This window comes from Musa acuminata, chromosome BXJ3-10 (assembly GCF_036884655.1).
Source record: "Musa acuminata AAA Group cultivar baxijiao chromosome BXJ3-10, Cavendish_Baxijiao_AAA, whole genome shotgun sequence".
NCBI lineage: Eukaryota > Viridiplantae > Streptophyta > Magnoliopsida > Zingiberales > Musaceae > Musa > Musa acuminata.
This window is the reverse complement of record NC_088358.1, coordinates 12,672,403-12,685,977: the sequence shown is the minus strand read 5'-3', so window position 1 is coordinate 12,685,977 and position 13,575 is coordinate 12,672,403. Positions and strand designations below refer to the sequence as shown.

The following is a 13,575-nucleotide window of genomic DNA, read 5'->3' as shown; positions in this document are numbered from 1 at the left end:
ACCTATGAATTGACGTGCAATGCTCGTGAAGAACCCAAGAACAACATTCCAAAGAACATGAAGGATTTGGGACTTAGAACAATTGAAGATCACTCGAGCATAAGCTCAAGTGATGGTGAACTTGAACTCCTCATGAAATTTAAAAAGTTCATGAAACAAAAGTTAAAGAACCAAAGTAAAAAGAACGTAACTACTTGCTATGAACACAAGAAGAAGGAAGCACTTTAGGATGAATCAAGCTCCTCCGAAGATGAGGAGAAAATCAACAAAGGCGAGGTGACAAACTATGCCTTAACGGCTTTTGACGATGAGGTAATCAAAATGCCTTTGATTTATTTCGAAATTACATAATGCTTTTCATGAGTTACTTTTAATTTAGTTTAGAATAATTATTTTTCTTGAAAAATGTATGTTTTGATTTGGCATAAATGAAAAATGCATGCTTATATAAAATAGTGTAAGTGTCATGCTTGATGATTGTATATTTAATAATGCATAATGATATAATAAAAATATTAAATATTTTGATACCATGATTGATGATTTTATGCATGAGATTTTTAAGTTATACATGATGATTTTTGTGATTTATTGGTCTTAGATGGTTTTTATGATGAAATTTATTTTTCGATCCTAAAAGTTGATGCATGTTTTTATGTGCAATAAAAAGATAAACGCATACTTGTATGAAACCAATAACTTAAGATGAAATATCTCTATCTTATTGATTTTTTGATAAAAGATTAATGAATCCATGTATATTATGCTTTTGTGAATCTCTTGGACTATGAAAATGATTTGATGACTTTGAATGAGTTTTATCGAAATCATAATTTCTCATGAAATCTTTTATATGAATCAAGATTTTTCATGATCTTCTAATAATTCTTTATGTTATTTATTTAAGAGGAGATTTGTTAAAATGAATCACGGTTTTTCTTGATTTCTCATAATTATTACCTAAATATTTTTTTTATAAATCAAGGTTGTTTACTATGATTCTTTCTTTTTACTATTTGAGTTATCTAAAAAGAATCATCATATGTCTCTTAATATTCACAATTTGTCTTCATGATTTGTATATCTCATCACCAATTTTTCTTGTTATCCCTTCATGTGATTGTATGAAATCATGAAATACTCATGATATTGTGTTAATTTGATAAATTGAATGAGTTTAAAATAATGGTAAATGTTTTGAAAATAAATGATTGTATCATGTTTAATGATTTTACATGTTGAAATTATGCATGATGAGTTGAAGTGATGATTTAAAAATATTTATTCAAATGCATGAATCGATAATCTTTTTGTCCAAATGAATCATGATTTTTTTTAATTATAATTTTTATGATTCATAATGAATTGAGAGATATTATACATGAATCAAGATTGTTTATGTGTTCTCTCATGACATCTTTTAAGGTTTATGACTTGAATTTTATTATGTAAAATTCTTTGAATTTATGAAGTATATCTCATCACCAAGTTCTTTTTTATATTCTTCATATGATGATATGAATGCATGAAATACTCATGATATTATTTTGATGCATGCAATAATGAAATATTCATGATGAAAAATTATTTTGATATTCACGACTTGATTTTTCATCTTTGTTACCTTACCTTTGTCATAATTTGAAAATTGATGTAAAGGGTCTTCCCTTCTTTTTGACAATAACAAAGGAGGAGATAAAAGATGCTAGCTTGTACAATACAAGAAGAAAGCAAAAATTGCTAACTTACGCATTGCAAAGAAAGCAAAATTCGTACTTATCAAAAGAGAAGAAAGAACTTGCTATATTGAACATCACAAAAATTTCTATCTTGCCTATCTCAAGAAGTAAAATATGCTAAACTTGCACACCTAGCAAAATTTACAAACTTGCATATTTCAAGAAGCAAGGGTTGCTTTCTTGAACATCTCAAAATTGCTAGCTTTCATGTTCTAAAATGTTGTAAAATTTTTGCTAGCTTGCATAATGATAAAGCTGGAGATTTATGATGCAATATATTGAACTTTATTCCAAACACATAAAAGATACACTTCTCCTTTTTGTTGATGACAAAAGGGGAGAAGTATGATCATATTATGCATGATGAAGTGTTGCAAATATTCATAATGAAATTTGCAATGACTTGAATTCAATGTTCTATCAATATGGCATATTGATAGGGGGAGTTTGTTTAAACTCCGAGAGTTAAGGTTAACTCCATCATCAATTTGTTGTCATCATCAAAAAGGAGGAGATTATTGAATCTCGAATTTTGATACTAAAACTAATTAATAAGTGTTTATGATTTAATATGCGTTTTGAGTGACACAGGATGCTTCGATCAGGATGAGACAATTAAAACAAGAAGAATCATGTTGGGTCGATGGAACATGTCAGAAGATTGGACATCGAGCCGGAGGATCAGTAGACGTATCGACAGAAGGCTTGAGGCCATAGATTCGGGCATCGGGCGAAGAAGAGCAGATATTGCGCTAAGGATATCAAAGTTGCGGAGTCAACTGACCGACTGGGCAATAGGCCGCAAGAGAGGACGATGCACCGAAGAATCAGATGAAGCGTCGAGGGACCAATGACATGCCAGACAACGTGATTAATGCTTAGTATTAATTGTCTAGATCAAAGTATATTTTTTATATGTGTAGGATTAACTACGATGGCAAAGTATAAAGCAAAATGAAGTCCTAGAGTCAAGGATGTGATTTCGTTGGGAGTTCGAGAGTTCGTCGGAAGTTCTGCCGAGAAATCCCGGAGCTTGCTAGCGAAGCTCATCGGAACTCACCAAGAAGATCATTGTGAAGTCTAAGAGCCAAGAGATTGCCAAGAGATTGTCGGAAGTTCATCAAAAGATCGCCAAAAGCTCGCCGGAAGAAACCAAGACCTAAGGACTTGTTTAGCTTAAGTATGCCTTAGATTTCATAGTTAGCACGTAATTGGGATTGGATTTGGGCCAACCCAATTAGGGGCCAGTTGGGCCCATGTAAAGACTATGTTGGGTCCAATGAGAGGCCCAAACAGTGCCCCAAGAGGTGACACCGTCGTGGCATAGTCTCCGAGACTGTGTCAGGCGGTGGTACCGCTAGTCTGGGCAGTGGTACCACCGGTCTAGGTGGTGGTACTGCCCAGACACAGCCTCCGAGAGGCTACAGGCGGTGGTACCACCCAGTGTCAGGCAATGGTACCACCCAGTGTCAGGCAGTGGTACCGCTAGATTGGGCGGTGGTACCACCCAACGCAGTGTTAGTGTCAAACTGACACTAGCGATAGTATCGCCAAATGCAAGTAGTGGTACCGCCCGTGCCTAGAAAACCCAGGATGAGATGTTTTTAGGCTCTAAGTTTGAATCAACTTGAAGCCTATAAATACCCATCTCATCCCTGGTTAAAAGACACAAGCACAGAGAGTTTAAAAGTGAAGAAGCACTATTGCAATCTCTTTAAAAATTCCCTCCACTCTAAGTTTAGAATTTTGTAAGAGAGGAGTGAGTGCTTGTAAGGGTTATCTCATAAATCCGGTAAAAGGAGAAGAGAGGTGTAAGAAAGAGGTTGATCTTTGCCTATTAAAGGAAAATCGATAGTGGATGCCGGTAGCCTCGACAAAAGAGGAATCGGAGGAGTGGATATAGGTCATGACGACCGAACTACTATAAATTAGTTTGCATTTTACTTTGAGCAATTTATCCTTACTGCAAACCTCTTTAATAGCTTACTGCCTTCAATACTTTTCCGTACGCTTTCAAGCTATCTTTACAAAATCGATTTTATCGAAACGAAACATTTTTTAAGACGTGATTTTACCGCTGCACTAATTCACCCCCCCTCTTAGTGCCGAACCCATTACTAACAAATAGTATACACGTTATTATGTTTTAAGGCAATCATAGATGTATTTTTATGTGGTCTCTCAATAATGCAAGCATTAGATTCAAATCTTATGATATATCCTCTATCACACAATTGACTCATCTTAGAATATTATGATTTAAACCATCTACTAATAACATATCTTCAATCAAGAGGTTTGATTTGTTACCTATAGTTCTATTGCCAATGATTTTACCTCTGTTGTTATCTCCGAAGGTGACAAACCCTTCGTCTTGGCTAGTGAGTTTAGAGAATTGAGTTGGATCTTCGGTCATGTGCCTTGAGCATCCATATCAAGGTATCATCTTTTGCTCCTAGCTTGTGATTGTAAATATATATAAAAGAAAGGTGATTTTCTTTTATGTACCCATTTAACCTTTAGTGTCTTATCATTTTGCATTGAGTCATTTATGGTTCCTTTAGGGACCCAAATTAACTTATATAGACTATACCTCTTAAATGGATATTTATGAGTATAATGTCTAAATTTGTAATAAAAGTTGCATTTGTTTCAAGGTGAAACATGCAAAGTTGGACCTTTAACAAAGATGGTTGGCTTTTGGTGAGTGTTACTCATAAAGCCAATTTCATCTCTTCTATGAACATGATCCCTTTTTGCAAGGATCATGTTTAAAGATTTACTTCCTATTTTAATTTTTTTTAAGGTTTCATGTAGTAGCAAATTTTTCTTTTTAAATATCTCTAATTCTTCACATTTTGTACAAGGAGGCAATATTTCATTATCATACTTAATATTTAATCTATTGAATTCACTAACAAGAGAGGCATGCTCCTTTTTTAATAATTTATACTTTCTACTAACTAATTTATATTCATCAAATAAATCATGAAAAGCATTCAACAATTCATCAAAGGATAAATGGGCTTCGATTGAGTTACTTACCTCGTCGCCAAGTATCATTAAAATGTAGTTAGCAACTTCTTTGTTGGTTGGCTCCTCATCTTCAAATGTGCTTGAATCGTCTCAAGTAGCTTTTAGCACTTTCTTCTTCTTCGGTTACTTCTTCTTCACTTGGGGACATTCAATTTTGAAGTACTTCGGCTTCTTACATTCGTAGCAAATTATTTGGTCCTTTTTAAGTTCATTTTTATTTTTAATGTCATGTTTAGTTTTGTTCTTTTTCATGAATTCTTTAAATTTTCTTGTTAGAAGTGTCAAGTCATCATCATCATCATCATCATCACTTGAGTTTTTGGTCTTCTTGAGTTCTAAGTGTCAAATTCTTTCTATTCTTTGAAAGGTTGTTCTCAAGTTCTTCATGTGCATTGCATGTCATTTCATAGGTCATCAAAGACCCGATAAGTTCTTCGAGTGGAAAGTTGTTCAAATCTTTGGCTTCTTGAATTGTGATTACTTTAGGATCCCAACTCTTTAGAAGGGATCTTAATATCTTGTTAATGAGTTCAAAATTAGAAAAACTTTTATCAAGTGCTTTTAGACCATTGATGACATCCGTAAGCCGGGTGTACATGTCTCCAATGGTCTTGCTTGGTTTCATGTGAAACAATTCATAACTATGAACCAAAAGATTGATTTTTGACTCATTAACCCTACTTATGCCTTCGTGTGTAATTTCAAGTGTATGCCAAATGTCATAAGTCATTTCGCAAATAGAAATTTGATTGAATTCATTTTTATCCAAAGCACAAAATAAAGTATTCATAGCTTTGGCGTTCAAAGAGAAAGTCTTCTTTTCCCAATCATTCCAATCGTTCATTAGAAGAAAAGACTTTTGAAATTCATTTTCAATTATATTCCATAACTCGAAATCCATATAAATCAAGAAAATCCTTATTCTAGTTTTTTAATATATGTAATCTGTTCCATTGAACATGAGAGAATGTGTGATAGAATAACTCTCATAATCATCGGCAAAAGCCATCTCTCTTGGGTTTTAAACTAAATTGAGAATAACCTCGCTCTGATACCAAGTATTATGATCAATATAGCTCTAAGAGGGGGGGGTGAATTAGTACAATGATAAAAATTACGGTTTCGATTCTAAATCTTTTCGATTTGATAAAAAAAGTAATGAAGAAATTGTATCAAGAAGATGTCGAGTTGAAGTAAATTAAGGAAATAACACACCAGATTTATAGTGGTTCGATCGTTGTGACCTTCGTCCACTTCCGATTCCTCCGCCATCGAGGTCACCGGCATCCACTAATTGTTTTACTTAATGGGGGAAGACCAACTACCTTTTTACAACACTTTCTCCTTTTCAGGTTTAGGAGGCAATCCTTACAAACCTCACACCTCACTTGAATGATCACAAGACTTAGAAAGAGAGGAGGAGGACACTTAGTAATTTCATAACACTTTCATACCCCAACACTTATTTTGTTCATACTTTTTTTTTTCTTCATACAAAAAAGAATGGGGTATTTATAGGCCCTAATGGTATCAAAATTGGAGTCAAAAAGTATCTCATCCTAGGTTTCTAGGATACTGGTGATACCACCATCAGTACTGGGCGATACCACCACCTAACACTCTGACATTGGGCGGTACCACCGCCCAGTCTGGCGATACTACCACTTGATAGAGCCTTGGAGACTGTGCTCTGGTGGTGTCATCACTTGGCAGCATTAACTGTCGATGGTACCACCAACTAGACCACCTAGGAGACTGAGCCTCAAGCGGTTCCACCGCCCACCCTGGGCGGTGCCACCGCCTGGCGTGGCTCTAAGTGGTCGAGTGGGCCTTCTATTCGGCCAACTCAGCCCTGTTTTGGGCCCAGTTGGCCCCTAACTGAGTTAGTAGAATTACCTCTCAATCCTAACTCAATCTAAGTTCTAACTATGACAGTTAAGGTATTAACTAAGTAATCTTTGTATGGTATATCAATTGTTCTTTCGGTGAAGTCTCGATAAACTTCTGGTGAACTCTCGGCAAGCTTTTGGTGAACTCCTGATGAATTCTTAGCAAACTCCTAATGAACTCTCAGTGAACTCACGATGAACTCTCAGTGAACTCTCGACGAACTCTTGACGAACTCCCGACAAACTCTCGATAAGCTCCCGATGAACTCTCGGCGAGCTTTCGACACATCATCCGAATATTCGACGTATCATCCGATCTTTGAATCTAGCCCAACATCTGCTTTATATCTTATTCATTATCGTAGTTAATCCTGCAACACTCTTCTCAACATATGGATTAGAATAATAATTTATCAATTAATTTCATTATCAAAATATGAAATTCAACAACTTTCTCTTTGAGCATTATTTAAGTCTCTTCCTCCCTTTTGAATTTAGTTGTGATACTAAGTTATAAGAAGTGAGAGATATCTTGTAAAAAAGTGAGTATGGAAGTCCTCTCTTAGGCCTGTAAAAAGGAGAAAAGCTATAGTAAGGGTACTTGATTTTTGTTCATTAGAAAGAAGACCGTTAGTAAAAGTCAATGACCTCGAGAGAAGAGAAATCGGTAATGGATGTAGGTTAAGAAGACTAAACCACTATAAATTAGTTTGCATTTCTTATCTTGTGACTTTTGTTTATAATTGCTTACTTATTATTAATCACTTTACTCGTAAACTTTACTTAGTACTCAATATTTGGTTAATCATATTTTTTATATGAATTTTACGATCAAGCATTAAAGTCTTCGATATAAATTTTTTATATTTAGTTAATCATATTTTTTTATATGAATTTTACGCTCAAATTTTTGATATGAGTTTTCGATATGAACGATCAAATACACTACCTCCAAAAGAGAGTTTTTATAAAACAATCTATGCAAAAGGTTGAACTGCCGAGACGCACACCAAGAATCAAGAGATTTGTTATGGAACTCAACAAAATTCATAGTAGAATGTTTGTTTTTATCAAATACAAAAGACGATAAGAAAGAATCTAAAGAGGCACGAGAAAACGAGTTAGAAATTATTTAAACCCAAGATGCTCTCTGAGGAGAACCTATGATCGGGGGACCATTCTAGGAAGTAGTAGGACAAAGAGGGGCAAACCTCTGACTTACCATACACAAACAGTGGACGCAACAAGGGAAGGAGAGATCACCTTCTCACCAGAGGTAGATTTGATATTACCAACCATCTTCTTACCAACAATGACACTTGGAGAAGCTGGCACCAGCATAGAAGCTCGCAAAGCTACAGTCAAAGTTAAAGAGCTAGGCGAGTCCTGAGAACAAGCAGCTCAAGCAGGGAGAGACGAGTCAGGGGCCAACAAGGTGACCCTCGTGCCCTAAGGCTTTCTCTCACTACTACGCAAAGTATATCTCTCTATAACCATCAAGACCGACCAATCATTGAGCTCACATCATAAGACTTATCAAAGAATAAAGGTACAAATCCATTAAACTATGTTTTTACTCCTAAACTAATAAGAGTTCTTTTATAAGCACTAAGGCTTGTGACTTAGATCATAAGATCTTATAAGTACCAATAAGCTTGTTCAAGCTCATAACATACAGAAATTACATCCTAATCTAATACATGAGATGACAACTTTAACCAGTAAGAATATTATAGGGTGGATTAAAAAAATAGTTGTAATTAAGCATTACAAACTCAAAGAAAAACCTTAAGATGGTCCAAACTCTAAATGCAGGCAACATTTCTTCTAATATCAAATGCTTTTTTCTTCTAATAGCAAAGTTAGTTTGAAAAGGATGAAAAAATTCATTGATGTCAAATGCAGTCCACTGGAGATTTAGTTGAACATGAGATTATGAAAGCAGGATTTTTGCTGTTTCTAGCAATATTTCATGGGTCAATAATATACACTCATGATGTCAAAAAATCATTCTTAAAACTATTTAGTCCCAGGGACTGACCACTAACCAAATCTTAGTTCGTGATTGGCAATTACAATTTTCATGGATACCCTGAATTGACATGGTGACTGATTTATGTTGATTCAAAGAATATATACTTAATTAGGTTAAATATATCTTAAGACACATATAAGTGATAAGAAAAAAATTATTTAATCTCATGGATGTTGATGGGTACATGATTAGTAGTGTTCTTTGTGGGCTACTTCATCATACGGGGTGCACTCTCCCATCAATGATAGGTTCAATTATGGGTTTACCTTATTTGATGACCTCGGAGCACCCAATGATAAGCTCAACGTAGTGTTATCAACTTTATAAACTGCTAAAAAGAAGCGAAACGCATGCCCAGATTGCTTGCATACATGTTGCACTCCGGGTGCCCTCAAAAGTCAACCGTCAGTACTGAAGTGGAATCAAACTCCTCGCCAAACATGGACTGGCTTCTCTCTCATGACCTACTTGGAGATGCACTCAAAGTCACGTTCTAAGTACAAGAGACCTTATGTGTTGGCTGAGATTCCACCCCTTTTTCCAGATGGGACTGACAAAGATGGAAGGTAGGCCATGCGGATTGGTGATATGATGTTTTAGAACACAAGTGAGGCGGTGATGTTTTCTTTTTGCAAGGAAGATAAGTTTTTAAGCATGCTTATTGTTAGAAATCTACTAATAATGAATTAGTCAAATTAGTTAAAATTAATATATATTTAAGCCTAGTCTATAATCTAACATCATAAATAATTTGATTAAAAAAAAAGATGATTAAAAAAATAAATAGAGAAAGCAAAACATATTCGAACCAGGATGAGATTGATAACGAATTTATGGTATAGATAAAGTTAAAATTAGTCATACCAAATAGTTAACACACCATTGATAAAAATATGATTATGAATAAAGCTAATCGAACCACCTACCATTACGAGTAAGGGTGAGATGATTGAGACACACATGAATAGAGTAAAAATATTAGAAAATATTTATGTGTGATGAGAGATAAAAAAATTGAGAACTAAGATAATAATCTCACATCGATAAATGTGGGAAGAATTAGATGGCATATATCTCTAGTCTAGATGACATATATCTCTAGTCCATAATCTAGCAATTTAGGTTTTTGAATCATCTAATAATTTAAAATTTTGAGTTGAATTTGATGTCTGACTGATCAAGAGCCACCATTTTCTGCAAAGCTTAGTATCCAATCAAAACAGCATTCGTGTTCTCCCCGAGCATTCTACATTGGTCTGCTTTATTTACATGGAGATGGAAATATGAAGGACGGTCTCAATAACAAAACCAGTCTTAGACTAAATTTAAGTGCAATGCAACGGTCTTCATGTGTAATAACTTAGCCATTCCTCAAGGTGGTGGAAGCTTTCTTATCAGTACAAGCTTCCCCGGTCTTTAGCCTGATACGAAGACAGCTGGAGGTAAAATATCAGTTGTTTCTTCGAATAACAGGATAGTGCGCAGGTAAACAGTCCAACATATTTGATTGTGATAGAACAACTTCTGAATGGGGTTTCATGGGGAGGGAGTTCTGGTTGGTAAGTATGTTTGTAGTCTGGATGAAGATGATAAGCTATCTAGTGATCGAACTTCCAGCTGCAAAGGATGAAACGAATCATGTTGGTCCATTAGAGCTCACAAGAGAGCATAGAGGTAGGCTGGTGATCTTAGCAAGTTTGAGATTGAAATATGATATCCAGGTAAATTTCAACAAAAGAACAAATGGTTGCGTTTCTGTATGTAAAGCTTTAACTAAACCAAAAACACAAGAAAAATCGTTTTTTTCTCATAAGGTTTTATGCTGATTCAGGTGAGGAGACAATAAGAGACACATATAATTGACTGAAAGAAAGACTCAACCTAAGGATATGCCTTATATCCTAAAATAAGTTTTACATTACTAAGAATTGAAAAAATCGATTTACATATATTAGATTTGCCTCATAATATGACAACTTAGGTTTTTGACTTGAATTGATGTTTTAATCTGATTAGTTTGACTAAAACTTATCGTTGTCCGATTTTTTATATGATATATTATATGAAGATCAAGCATAATAAGCTTATCAAAATTATATAACTAATGCATCTCTGCATACAAAATTAAATAAAATTTAGCTTCTTGTAGTAAAAGAAGACTAATATTTACGATATTTTAGGAGAAAAAAATTTTACATATACCTTCATCATGAGAATTCCACTTGCAAAATTTACTTATATTTGGGACAAGAAAGCTAATTTTGTGGTGCTTTCCAACCGAAAAAGGTCTCCTATATTAACATGATAAATAAAATCTCTCTCTCTCTCTCTCTCTCTCTCTCTCTCTCTCTCTCTCTCTCTCTCCCCCCCCCCCTCCCATTAAACAAGGGGCAACATAGAGCTCCCATCAATGCAAACCCTCCCAAGCTTTAGTCGCAGCGTCTCTTCCCTATTTACTCTTCGGAACGAGCCTTTAATGAGTGGCGCTTCCACTCCACTAGGTGAAGAAGAAACTCCATCACCTGTACACACCATCAAAAGATCACATCAAACAACTCACACCCTACCACTGAAGTAGTATACACTATAGAAGCCATCAGGTTAATTACCTCATATGGCTCTTTGAGAGAATAAGAAGCATTCGTGTCCTTTGGGAACTCCGAAACCAGAATTCCAATACCTTGTCCTCTATCACGTAGAACCTAACCGAGATATACCATAATATTTTTGTTGTTACTAACAGGAGTGGCTTATAGACCTTCAAAGGTCAAGACAGTGATGGCGATGGCCATGTCCATGTCAATGCTTACCTTGAAAGCATCTTCGTCGGTGTGATCATCTCCGATATAAATAGGCACTACGTTTTTGTTGTCAGCAAAACCTGTGTGGATTGCGGAAGTAAGACGAGTGACCAAGGAAGTTGATGCTTTGTGTTCAAAGAATCAATAATTTGGGTTACCAAGTGATTTTAGCAGGAACTCCAAAGCCTTTCCCTTGTCCCATTTAATGGTGGGACGGATTTCTAACACCTATTGTTGGAATGAACAAGAAACATAAGTCACACCAACAAGGAAATGGTGGCCAATAGATTGGGATCAAAACCAACACCTTTCTCCCTTGAGTAAGCCGTAATTCGGGGTGCCTCTTCAACAGTGACACCACCTGCTCCACCAGCACACCCCAACACTGCAGAAGGTTCATTCCAAAGAAACATAAGATACTGTTTACATGAGATTGGAAGTTGGTGTTGGAGTATTGACCACCACTAACCTTTTCATCTACACATCTGAAATGGACTGACACGCAGAACTTGTTGTTCTCCACCTTGGCACCAGGAATGGATCGGGTTGTCTCCAACAGAGCTTTATGAATCTGAAGGAGAAACGAATGCTGGTGAGTATTGCATGTTTCAGGTATACATGATCAGTGACACCCGGAAGAGGAACTAACCTCATTCATTAAGGGCAGGAACTCGCTTGCTGGTTGAAAGAGAACAGCTTTCTTCTGAACCACACAAATAGGAACAAAAGCATTAATTTGTAGGAAAGGTAACCACGAAAGAAGACGTTCGATAATCTTCTTTACTTTGATGCACTGACAAGGATAAGGGGTATCACCTTCTTGGTGTATCGAGTTCCTTTGGGAACCTTGATGTCCATCCCATGGCTTCCAGCGTAATATAATTCAGTCAATCTTACAAATTCGTATACCTACAGACCACAAGAATCGAATAGTTAGCAGAGGAAGCATCAATGCATCTTTTATATATATATATATATATATATATATTATATCTTGAAGTGGGATCTCAATGTATACTCTGCTTCGGCACCGCCCGCTCACAATTGCAGTGGGAAATAACCTTGCGACTTTCTTCACGGCAGCCCTCATCTGATTCCATTGGCAATTAGAGTAAACAAAATCTCATCTTTTAGCAGTCTTGTGGCAGGCAAGAAGTAAAACTAAACAGGGGAAACTCACGGTATCGGACATGAAGGCGGAGTCGGGATCATCGACGATGGGCGAGAGCGTTCCATCGTAGTCCAAGAACATTACGATTTGCTTCCCCTTGGTGGCGCTAGTGATCTGTTCGAACTTGCTCAACGCAGAAGGATGACGCATCTGCTCAAGTAAATATAACACAGCCATCAAAAGATCCCAATTTTTTGAGCTAAACCAACAAACTAACAGTACTTACAATCCATGTAGATTGCTCGTCCTGTTCGGACTCTACGGCTGGCGCGGATAACAGAGCAGACTTAGCGTGAGTAGGAGAGGAAGCTTTCATCACCTCCAGCCACCCATTGGTCCAGCCTCCGCCAAGATCGACCGGAGAAAGATACTTCTTCGGGATGGCGGCCGCGGCAGAGCTGCCGCTAGTGCGAGGCGGCGGGTAGGTGAATAGGGCCGGCGAGTTCGCCACCGCCGCCACCGTGATGGCCTGCACCACAACATTCTGATTCGTCATGGCGCGCGGAGAGAGAGGGAAGCGGCGGTCGAAGAGGAGGAAAGATTGGATCTTTCTCGTTCGCCTCCACTAAAAATGGGACCTTGAAGGCTTCGCGCAATCCCTAAACCGATGGTGGTTGAGATTAAGGAGTTGGCGAGGGATAGGCAACGCAGGAGACGGTGGCTTTATAGAAGCGGGGAGAACACGAAGCGACGAAGTCTAGGCCCCGCGCCCCGGGTGGTCGGCGATCGAGAGGGGCCCAGCGGCGGGCCGCCCTGCCCACGCGTCGACCCCACAGAGGCAGCAAATCCCTGGACGCCAAAAGCAATCGAGGGTAGCGGCAATAAAATTTCTCTGCCTATAAAAATAGTAAGATCGTGATCTTAATTCTAAATCAATTTCTCTGTGTATGATTGCAGCTTAACG

At 36.9% G+C, this 13,575-nt stretch overlaps 1 protein-coding gene across 1 annotated transcript; it reads right to left on the bottom strand.

The window, feature by feature from the left end:
- Positions 1-11,065: 11,065 nt before the first annotated feature.
- Positions 11,066-13,294, bottom strand: LOC135650597 (probable trehalose-phosphate phosphatase 6). The gene is made up of 11 exons (XM_065170079.1): positions 12,898-13,294; positions 12,681-12,821; positions 12,519-12,590; positions 12,317-12,409; positions 12,150-12,203; positions 11,970-12,071; positions 11,808-11,885; positions 11,659-11,728; positions 11,510-11,580; positions 11,309-11,401; positions 11,066-11,221 (listed from the first exon to the last, which is right to left on the bottom strand). The coding sequence occupies exons 1-11, from the start codon at positions 13,165-13,167 to the stop codon at positions 11,153-11,155; spliced, it is 1,113 nt and encodes a 370-aa protein (XP_065026151.1). The 5' UTR covers positions 13,168-13,294; the 3' UTR covers positions 11,066-11,152.
- Positions 13,295-13,575: the final 281 nt, after the last annotated feature.